General features: G+C 34.2%; 1 protein-coding gene across 8 annotated transcripts in view; it reads right to left on the reverse strand.

Moving 5' to 3' along the window:
* Positions 1-12,035, reverse strand: part of LOC105483658 (NEDD1 gamma-tubulin ring complex targeting factor) — a 46,399-nt gene that overhangs the window by 15,738 nt on the left and 18,626 nt on the right. For all 8 annotated transcript variants that reach the window (XM_011744622.3, XM_071071282.1, XM_011744627.2 and 5 more), the window contains 3 exons: positions 3,009-3,238; positions 1,436-1,637; positions 859-1,054 (listed from right to left, as the gene is read on the reverse strand). In XM_011744622.3, the coding sequence (XP_011742924.1) occupies positions 859-1,054; positions 1,436-1,637; positions 3,009-3,238 (628 nt within the window). The remainder of the gene's footprint in view (positions 1-858; positions 1,055-1,435; positions 1,638-3,008; positions 3,239-12,035) is intronic.

The raw sequence follows: 12,035 nt of genomic DNA on the forward strand, positions 1-12,035 counted from the left end.
ATTTTTGCCCAAGTATTTATCCTGAAAAATTTAAAAGACATCAATATATGCATTTCTACTGAGCACAGTATTTTGGAAACATACTAGTATACCATGTAGACTTTTTAAAGTATTTGCTGCACATTGACAGTATAGCATGACTTCTTAAAATAAAAATGAAAAGGTTTTCAGGAATTTACAGAATATTTTCTTTATTGTGAGCAAGAAATATTTTCTACAATAAGTATGGGAAAGCTTATCATATAACACGTCAATAAAGTCTAAATGAATCCTGTTTCAGAACTGTTTCATCAATTATATCAGAGAAGAAATCATTAAAAATTGCAACATTCTCATTTATTTTTATTTAACAAATTACGAATATACTGCTTAATATGTGCCCGGCACTATTTAGTACTTTAAAATACTCGTTTCATCACTTGACTTACTTTTCATTCTAAAATGTGAAATAAAAAGAGCCATTAATAGCTTTTTTTTTTTTTTTAATGAAGAGATCGAATCATAAGACAGTGTCAAAGTTTCATATTCTCTACTGGTTAATCTGAAGACACAATGAAAAGCCATTCAGTATGTAGTAGGATTAAGGATGAATAATTTCTGAGTTAGCCTTCTTCCATTTTTAAGATAATATTTCTCACAAGAGAAGTTTAGCTAAATAGGGGCCTTTTAACATTTTTGAAATTAATAGCTAAAGTTATTATTTTCACTTCTTCAATGATTTTCACTTCTACTAATTTTACCTAAATACTCAAAGAAATTTGAATTCTAGGTTCTTGAAGAATGTGCAAATTATATGTAAGCCAAAAAACAAAAAACAAAAACAAAAAAACCCTCCAACAATATATAAGCAATATTTACCTGCTTTTTCTTGAACAGCAACTGTTCCTTTCCCCACAGCTGACGTCATAGGCTGTGGTAGAACTGTGGCAATGGACGTGGCGGGTGCTTCTCTGACAATTCCGGAATTCTGAACTCCTCCACTAGCAGCGTTCACATTAACACTTCGTTTGTTCACTGTTGTGGGCTTATTTGAACAGCCTTTATTTAAACTTGACTGAAATGTAATGGAATATTTAAAAGCTCAGGTTACTAATGTTTCATACTATACATTAATATTTTATAAATTCCCTGTTAGATTAAAAAATGAATTTTTTTCCTTGCAAATCTTAAGCTTGCTGGCAGATCTGAGTTTCCCTCTAAATCAAAATGTCATTTAAAATACTTTTAAAGAGAGAAATATATAAGAATAAAAAAAAGAAAAAAAAAGTTTTAAACTAAATATCAAATGGCTTTGTACTAAATTATATAATATTACATGTAAAATCATTATGTAATTATGAAACAAAACTATACTGTGTTTGACAATATATAATTTCCATATTCTGAGTTAGATTTATTTAATAAAATCAAAAATGCTGAAATGAAAATGTCTCACCTTAGTAAGAACAGTGGAGTACTGAAATGCTATACATTGCACAGATGTCTTGTGAGCACTGATGGTCTTAACTGGTGATTTCAACATTCTTAAATCATATTGATATATTTTCCCCCGGGAAGATCCAATAGCCAAAGTGGCTCCATCAGGCATGAAATCTACTGCAGTTAGAGGAGTGTCAGCCACTAAAGTTTTCACCAGCCTATGGGAAGGAGAACAAAGTATGTGTAGTATGTTATTGTGTACGGGTATATTAGCTTATATAAGTAACTATACCAAAACCAGAGTTAACACTTCAAACTGATCAAAGAGCACACATTTCCCAAATATTTGTTTAAAGCATAATTTCAGAATTTGACTTAGAGACATTTCTAATAAAATGGCATGTAAAGAACTGCCAAACATTCCATCTTACTTTTCTATTCACTTCCAATAAGTACATTCCGCATCTTACAGAAGCAGCACCTACTTCTTTAATTATTATTCTGAGAGTGAATGTAGCAGAACTGTCTATTACGCCACAAACAGGGGCTCTGCCCTCAGGGTTGAGGAGGACCTAAGTATCCATACTTTCCATTATTGACCTGCTTAGGCCTCATGAGGACTATGACCTTTCACAGGGGTGCAGCTGTTACTTTGTTCTTAGTTGTGCCGTTTTGACCAAAAAGCTAAGAGGAACACAGTTCACATGCTTGATCCTTAGGAAACTAATAAAGAAATATGGATGGTGATCTGCTGAAGCTGAGCTCTTTACTGGTGTGTCTAGTATAAGAGAATAATGGCTTACTGGGCTCTCAGCAAATTGTTCCATAAAAGAAGACAGCAAATAAGTCCTAACAGTAAAAATTCTAGCATCATAATAAAGGCTGACAGTGGGACCTTCCCTTGTAGTATCATTCATACTCCACATGATCTACAGACAGTGTTAAGCATCTTGAATACAACTGTATCACTCTTGCATTCTTTTTTGTTTCTTTTAGCCAACTAAGCATACCTAAATTTAACAAGAAGAGGGTACAGTGGGCCCAAATGCTTAGAAGATTATGTACACCAGTACACAATCAGTATTTCTTAACTGGGAGCAACCAGGGGACATCTGGCAATGTCTGGACACCATTTAGGCTATTGGTATTTAGTAAGCAGAGGCCAGGGATGCTGATGAATATCCTACAACACCCAGGACAGCCCCTCACAACAAAGAATTACCCAGCCAAAAATGTCAATGGTTTCTAAACCTTCCTCTAGATAATTAATCAGTTTTAAAGCAAATTAATCATTTGGATTAAAAACATATGCATTTTATCATATTTTGAAAAAGATGCTACAATTAAAATGTGAAATCATTAAGATGTCATCTCTCTATGTTCATGTTTCAGAAGTACTCTAAATACTACCTGCAATCCATCTATTTTTTTCTGCTTGAAAAGAAAATTCTTTCTTACTAGATTCATCAACAGTACAAACTTTAGGACCCCTGGACATTAGTCAGAGGTCTATACAAATCACAAATATGCCTGTTAATGGAATAATAGCTATTTGTTACTAAATTTAAAAACAAGCATGTCACACTTACTTCTTACTTGAAGTGTCATAGAGGATGATTCTTTTATCCAAGCCTATGGTTACAAAGAGCAATTCATTGACAGGAGAAAAACAGATGCCTGAAGCTGGAGCTTTGTGTACACTGTCAAAGTTATGGTATGGATTCTGACTATTTACATCCCAGAGAGTTACTATTCCATTATCCGAAACACTGCCCAGTAGTGATTTCTTAAACAAGGAGTACTTCAACTGCCGAACAGACTACAAAAATGAAAGAATAAATTTTATGTAATTATAAGCATTCACAAGGATGTTTTATATAAGCCATATAAATTATGGCCAACCACACTATTCACATGGGGTTTAGGATTTCTCTGATGTGTAAGAGTGACAGGTTTCAGCCAGGCATGGTGGCTCACGCCTGTAATTCCAGCACTTCAGGAGGCTGAAGCAGGTGGATCATCAGAGGTCAGGAGTTCAAGACCAGCCTGGCCAACCTAGTGAAACCCTATCTTTACTAAAAATACAAAAATTAGCTGGGCATAGTGGCAGGCACCTGTAATCCCAGCTACTCAGGAGGCTGAGGCAGAGGCGGCGGAGGTTGTAGTGAGCCAAGATCACGCCATTGTACTCCAGTCTGGGCGACAGAGTGAGACGCTGTCTTAACAAAACAAAACAAACAAAAACAAACAAACAAACAACTCTGTCTTAAAAAAAAAAGAAAAAAAGAGTAACAAACTTCAATCATGACAACCACAGTGTCATTCAGTGGACCATAAGATGACATACCAATAACTGAAACATACCAATCAATAGTCTATTAATATTCACCATTTTATTATCTTGGAGTATAGCTACCTCAATCTTCCCCTTTCAGAGGAAAAATATAATACATTGAGATTATCTACATGAATTCATGAGGGTTAGAACATTCACCATATATAAAAGGCCTAGTCACAGTCAAATCATGAACAAGTAAAAGGGAATACTGGGAGAAAAAAAAAGCAATAATATTTTGTATTTGTTTTTTATATCTTAGATATTTTGATGCATTCGTTTGAATCTGAGCATCTGATGCACTGACAATTCAACACTTGAAGCATAATTTTTAAAAAAAATTAAACCACAAAGGAAAAACTGGCAACACTCTAGACTGCGGATGGACTATATCCACTGTTTCCAAACCATCAGCTTGAGGGCAATGCTGGCCTTTCTCTAAACACAAATCCCTGCGGGTAGTGGAGATATTCTCTCTTCTTAGTTTCTATGGACCAGAATAAACAAAGATTTAGTTTGAATAAACTGATCTTAGATTAAAACTAACTGAATTTTATCTACTTTTCTTTTTTATTAAAATGTTACTCTCAAACTTGTATTGATGTTGTCATTTACTAGGCTGAGAATTAAGTACTTTACATTTAAGCTATTTTTTTCCCTACAAATTTATATTCTACTTAACTCTAAAATGTCTAAAATAATATATATTAGATCTCAATAACAAAAAAAAATTGTCTAGGAAATGCAGACTTTTTTTTTCTAAGAAAAAAAAAAGGAGTATTAGTCACCTGGTACCTAAGTTAAGACAATTAATATGTTAACCCATTAAATATGGCTCATTTTCAATGGCTAAAGTACAAAGAGAAAATGTTGGTTTACATAGTTTTTATTTTTGTTGGGAAAAAGTATATCCAACTTGAATAGTCAAATCTTTTCTCTGGTCTATATTCAAGAAAAATAAACTACATGAATGTTAACTATATAAAAGACACAGAGATCCTTAGTACACTATGTTAATGATTACAGAGTCATACACAACATATCAAAATATAAGGCAAAACATGATTTCTAAAAAGATTTCTACAGCACTTTAGGAGTTCATATAGTTATGGTCCTTCACATGATCTAAATTTAGACTAAATATACAAGTAGAATTTTTAAAAACACCATAAAAATCATAGACCTGGTAGATTCTCAAAGTTCATAAAGTTTAACCTTTTAGCAACAGCAGGAATTTTCCTAAAACATCCTTAAAACATGGTCATCCAGAATCTGCTTGCAGGTAGCAAGGAACAAGAAGTTTACCACTGTCTATAATACAACTTGATAACCAGTTAAAAACATATTCTTGATCAAGACAAAAAAAAAGAAAAGGCTAAAGATAATGATAAATGTTCCTTTCAGATAAACCTAAGTTCAGTGAACGCTCAGCAAGCCTCTGTATGATTTAAGTGAATTACTTAAACTCTCCAAAACTCAGTGTTGTCATTTACATAACAGAAAACACTCTTGTTTTCCTGTCACAATTATTTTAAGGATTAAACAGCATTTCTGTAAAGAATCAGGTACACAGCAGCTGTCACCACCATTTTCAGAAGTTCATAACTTACTTGCTCATCACTGCTTATGTACCCACCATTCAAACATCTTTTACATATATTTTTAAAGACCCTTAAGTAACCACACTGAATTCTTTAAATGCCTCCAATTATTTCTGTGATAATACTAACAGAATTTCATTTCTTAACTTTCTACATCTATTAAATCTTCTCTTTAGAATATCATTAAGATATTAGCTAAGAATCCTGGATAAACAAAACACTGATTTACTAAATTATATATATATATAATTTATATATATATTTAATTGTGTGTGTGTGTGTGTGTGTGTGTGTGTGTATATATATATATATATATATTTTTTTTTTTTTTTAAGCGACAGGATTTCGCCATTTTGCCTAGGCTGGTCTCAAACTCCCAGATTCAAGCACCCCACCTGCCTCAGCTTCCCATAGTGCTGGGATTACAGGTGTGAGCCACCATGCCTGGCCTCCAAATTATATTTAAAATAAATATTAACTTATTTTAGTATCAGCAGCACTTAAGTCATTAAGTCCCTATCTTGTTCCAGACTAAACTATTTATAAGAAAAGAATTAAATCAAGAAGCTTATGGGGGGAAAAAAAAAATCCCAGCACCATAAGCAACAATGCTATTTTTTCTTGTAACACATTATTGGGTAAGAATGTTGTGTGTTTATGGAGGAGGGAGACTGTTTCTAAATATAAAAAGCACACCACTCACTACAGGCGAGGGGAAGGTTTCAAAAACTTATTCTTAAAGGGCCAGACAGTAAATATTTTATGCTATTGTACTGAAAAGTAGTTACAGATAATATACAGATGAAAAGCATAGCTGTGTTCCAGTAAACTTTACAAAAATAAGTAGGCTACACCATTGGTTATAGTTTGTCAGTCTCTACTAAGATAATTATTTAATAGAAAAAAGGTTTTTTTTGATCACAAAGAAGAAAAATCATCCATAATTCCACCCAAAATCATCCATAAACCCAGAGAAAAGCTGGTTGACATTTTGAGGGGATGTCCTTTAAGTATTTTTCCGTGTGTATGTATGTTTCTGTGTATTCAGTATAGTATCAACAGAAAACCTGGAATCACGCTTTATAATAAACAGTCATGTTAATGTTTTCTACGTGATTTTAATAGCTGTTTAAGATATGAATGCACGAGTACACCAATTTATCTAAATAATCATGTCAGACATTTGGGTTACTTCTGATTTGCAAGTACTCTAATTACTACCCTTTTTTAAAATTATTAATTTATGAAAAAAATTGTAATTCATTGTTGTTCATGCCTTAAAGGTTCTCAGTTGAAAATGTGAAATGACTATTTGTCTTTCTTCTTTTGCAAATTGCTCATTATTCTACTTTGCCTATTTTCTATCGGGCTATGAAGATTTTTAAAATACTAATTTGCAACTTGCTCTTAATATAGTAAGAACATTAATGCTCTCATAGATTGTAAATACCTTCCCCATTTCATTTAAATTTTAGGAATTTTTGTCTTGCTTTTTGTCAGAAGTTTTAAATTTTTATATATTTAAATTTATCAAACTTGTTGCCAGTGACTTATGACTATACTTCTTTATATTTATGCTTATAAAAGCCTTCCCTTTGCACAGATAAGAATACACATTCACATCATTTTCTTACTAGGCACTATAAAGCAGTGAGAAATTAATATAAACATCTTAATATACCTATGTACATACACACATAGATACGGTCACAAATATACATAGTGTTCCTTTGACTCCATACTAGCTTCTTGATTCCCAGGGCCTTATTTCAAGCACAAATCATCTGTCACCTAAGCCACTGCATAGTTATCCTATTTCCATTCTCAGTGGCTTACTATCCATCCTCCACTCTGTTGCAATAACTAACATCTTCAAACCCGAAAATCTCAACATATTTGTCTTTTGCTTAAAATCCTTTCAATGGGAGGTCTCTGAGAAGTTACTGGTTATGGTGGTGGCAGAGTTTCCGAATGGCTGTCAATACTGTGAGCGCATGCGCGAGTGTGTGTGCGCGTGTACGTATGTGTGTGCGTATGTGCATGTGTATGCAGAAAAGCAGGCCTGAGACTGCCTATCTTTAAAAAGTCCTGCACTCAGGGTTGGTCCTTGGCTAGCATCTGTGAACTTGGGTTTTGGAAGGGGTCCCACTGCCTTAACTGATAAGAATGGCCCACTCGCTCTGCCTAAACTTATTTGTGACAGATACGGTTTAAGGCTGAACCACAGCTGAATCCCTAATTTCCTTCTGGGACTTTGGAATTTTGGTATGTGCTAGGCAATGGGCTCCTAGATACAACCAGCTCCCCCAGTAAAAACCCTGGGCACTGAGGCTCTAACAAGCTTCCCTGGTAGACAACATTTCATATATGTTGTCACAATTTGATCCTGGAGGGGTTAAGCACATCCACTCTAGGAGAAGACTCTTGAAAGCTCACATATGGTTTCCTGTGGCCTTCACCCCATGCACTTTTCTCTTTGCTGGTTTTGCTACTTTGTATTCTTTCACTATAAAACAAATCATAGCCATGAGTATGACTATACACAGAATCCTGTGAATCCTAGAGAATGACCAAATTTGGTCTTAGAAATCCCCAACACAGCGTGAGTGTGAGTGTGTGTGTGTGTGTGTGTGTGTGTGTGTTTTACAACAGATAATAAACTAGATGACCAAAAACTAAAATCCCACGGACAACATTCACAACAAATTAGATGATCAGGTATCCCCATGAACCCCCAAATACATGCTGAGAGGTCAAACAATTAACAGCCATAAGTCTTTCATGGTATTGGTGTCTCTGCAGAAGGAAGTAGAAGGAAATAACAAGGAGTCTGAGATCTGAGAACAGAAGCAGCCCATAATAGTCAAAAGGTATTCACAAAAAAGCATGTTGGCCAATTTTACAACCTCAGCCGAAACCCAGAACATCTACTTCATTAACGGGTCTGTGCTACAGGTTTGCAGGAAGGTCAGAAGGACAAGAGCAGTCCAGCCAGAGAATTCCAAAACTGACCAGCCAAAGTGTGTCCCTCCCAGGTCACAGCCCCACACTGAGGAGATCTGCTAGGAGTGGAAGCAAACCTGAACAGGATAGAGGCAGCAGAGCTGAAGGAAACAAAGGTTCAGATAGGTGGAAAAGCAGAGCAGAGCCAGGGAACCCCAGAAAGCAAGCAGCCATTAAAAAATATACATATACTTTTACAAATATATATACACACACATATATACATAAACATATATACATATACATATATGTTTTACATATATTTATTTACATATATATATACATATATATATATATATATATATAAAAAAGAAAACAATGGGGAGCTCTGTGAAGTTAGAAAAGCCACTTGACCCCCTTCTGTCTAGAAGTTCAGGGAAACTAAAACTAATTTCACAGACATATCCCACACAAACTTAAGAAAACAAAGAGAACAAGGAGAAAAACGTTCTCAACAGATGACCAGAAAGAAAAAAAAAAATACAAGACATTAAGAAAAAAACATAAATTTAAAACTCAGAAACGAGATGTCAGAACTTGGGAAAGAATTAGAAATTTTTAAAATCTCTTCAAAAATGAAGGCTAATTTAGAAGGAATTCAAAAATGAATAAACAACAGACAATACCTTAAAGACAGGTTAAAAAGGAAGAAATTTTTAAAAATCAGAAATAAGAAAAAAGTTTAAAAACACTTGAGAAAAAATGATAAACCACTGAAGATAAGAAAAGAAAATGCAACAACAAAAAATCCAAAGAGAGAAAAAGCATACTAAAAAATTATAATTTAAAAAAAATTTCCAAAAATAAAAGATTTGAAACTACATATTAAGAAACATACTATGAGCCAGGCATAGTGGCTCACGCCTGTAATCCCAACACTTTGGGAGGCCGAGGCAGGCAGATCATGAGGTCAGGAGATCGAGACCATCCTGGCCAACACGGTGAAACCCTGTCTCTACTAAAATAAATACAAAAAATTAGCCGGGAGTGGTGGCGGGCGCCTGTAGTCCCAGCTACTCGGGAGGCTGAGGCAGGAGAATGGCGTGAACCCAGGAGGCAGAGCTTGCAGTGAGCCGAGATCGCACCACTGTACTCCAGCCTGGGCGAAAGAATGAGACCCTGTCTCAAAAAAAAAAAAAAAAAGAAAAGAAAAGAAACACAAGCTATGTACCTAACAGTAGCAATATATAATGACCAACATCAAGATATATTCTAGAAAAATTACTTGGCTTTAAAGAAAAAAAATTCCTTCAAATAACCTAGGAATAAAAAACTAGTGATTTAGTGACGTAAAAGGGTTTCAAAAGCTATGAAATCACATCACACATTTGAGACCAAAGATAATAGAGTAACACTTAAGCTTCTTAAAGAAAATATAAGCCTGCTACTAAATTACATTGAAAGAGAACTTGTACTCTCAAAGAAAAAAGTCAAAAAGCAGAAGATACATACTTATGAAAACAATATTGACATGCTCATTTTTATTATAAAAATTTGGAAAATAAAACAATAGAGGACTGTTTAGGTAAATGATGGCACTGAATAATGAAATACATGCAGTCATTAAAAATTATGGTTATGAAGACTAATAATATGAGGATACCCAGGGTAGATCACTAATGAGAACAGGCAGAAAACATGACTGGACAAACAGAATGAGTATAACTATATGGATGGAAGACAGAGATATACATAGAAACACTGTAAGAAAATATCTTTCAAGTAGCTTTCCATTAAAGAAAATTTAGAAGAGAAAAATAGAAGGAAAAAAGGCTTTAAGAAGAAAAATACAGATCATCCATTTATTTTATGCCTAAATGTCAATTATAAAACTGCTCAAGAACATATTATATAGGCTTGTCAAGTGTATACAAATACTATAGAAATATACAGAGAATCAAAGAAATGTTATCATAAAACCATTTTATACCAATGCTCCTATATAACATAAAAGAGACCACTTCTAGATAAAAAGTCTTTGTAGTCCAAGTTTTTGAGTGCTGCAATTCTGGTATAAACAAAACCAGTCAATGAAATAAACCAATTTAGAATAGACTCATTCTTGAGAAAACTGTTGTTTCTAAAAATGTAATTAATATTTACATTTACCAGATCCCCATACTCAAGCAGACTCTTAATGCTTACAAAATCTATACATAAAACATTTCATTTAGGAAAAGCAAATGGATTTAACATATACTGAATAACATATACTGAAATGTCACAGAAAACCTACATTTAAAGATCGTTTTTTAATCTAAGGAATCAATACAATAGATTGACATTTGTAATTGCTTTGCAAAAGGCTGCAGCTTGAGAAAGGTAACACAGGTTAACCTATTTGTGAGCCTAAGATGCTGAACTTGCCAAAGAGTGACATGCAATTATAACCTAAGCAGTCTGTCAGCCCAGCAGTTCTGCAGAAGCAGCGAGGCTCTTTTCCCCTGCAGAAAGACACTGTGATCCACATAAAGCGAGTAACTTTAATTCAGCTCAGACGTTTCAAAGTTGGATTCTAAATATACTCAGGAAATCTTATTTCCAATATAAAATTCAGTATGATGCAGATTCTGTGAGATTCTACATTCCTGTCACTTTCACTAAGACACTAATTTAATTAATTTTTAAAGATTTCAAATTCATGATTGTTGATAGAGAAAAAAACAGAAAAATTTTTAATTTAATCATAGATGTGCCCCATTTACCATTTTTCTCAGTAAGTAAAACTTAACACAGAAATTGGGCTTAAGTAACAGACTGAATTCAATTATGTCAACTTTTTGACAGATTTGAAATTGTTATGAACATTTAAAGTTGAATGAACATGACCAATATACACACACACACACACACACACACACACACATTTTTTTTTTTTTTTTTTTTTGGGATAGGGTCTCACTCTGTCACCCAGGCTGGAGTGCAGTGGCACAGTCATGGCTCACTGCAGCCTCAACCTCCCAGGCTCAATCACTCCTCTCACCTCAGCCTCCTCAGTAGCTAGGACTACAGGCGTGCACCACCACACCTAGCTAATTTTTGTATTTTTTGTAGAGATGGCATTTCACCATGTTGCCCAGGATGGTCTCCTGTGCTCAAGCAATCCACCTGCCTTGGCCTCCTAAAGTGCTGGAATTCTAGGTGTGAACCACTGTGCCTGGTCACAATATTTTTAAACTGAACTGAATTTTGAGAAATTTTAATAAAAGTTTTTTTAATGAATAAACATTCATTAAGTAGCAATTTGATGCTTTGGGCCAAAATCAGATAAAACAGGCAGTACTACTTGTAGGAAGAAAAACTAATTTGAAAAGAAAAATTCCAAAGGTTTAAATTATGCTGCCCATAAAAAGGAAACATAAGTATGTAAAATCATGAAAACTGTCTTTCCTCACTAAGAAAACTGGGACTGCATCCTTACCAGCAGAAGCCAACTTATATTTCTGAGCCCATGTATTGTTTTAATGGTATAACTTATTGAAGAAAAATGAAATAAAATGGTATACACAACAAATATAACCATTTGTTCCAGGGAAAGGGGAAAAAAACCAACAGACTCTAGTCAAATTTTTCACCATCTTTCATGCTCTCATTTTTAAATCAGTCTAAAACACAAAATAGGATTACTGGGGTCAACTTGCAACTGGGTTTGGAGAGAACACATTAAATCTAAAGAT

This window comes from Macaca nemestrina, chromosome 10 (assembly GCF_043159975.1).
Source record: "Macaca nemestrina isolate mMacNem1 chromosome 10, mMacNem.hap1, whole genome shotgun sequence".
NCBI classification, from domain to species: domain Eukaryota; kingdom Metazoa; phylum Chordata; class Mammalia; order Primates; family Cercopithecidae; genus Macaca; species Macaca nemestrina.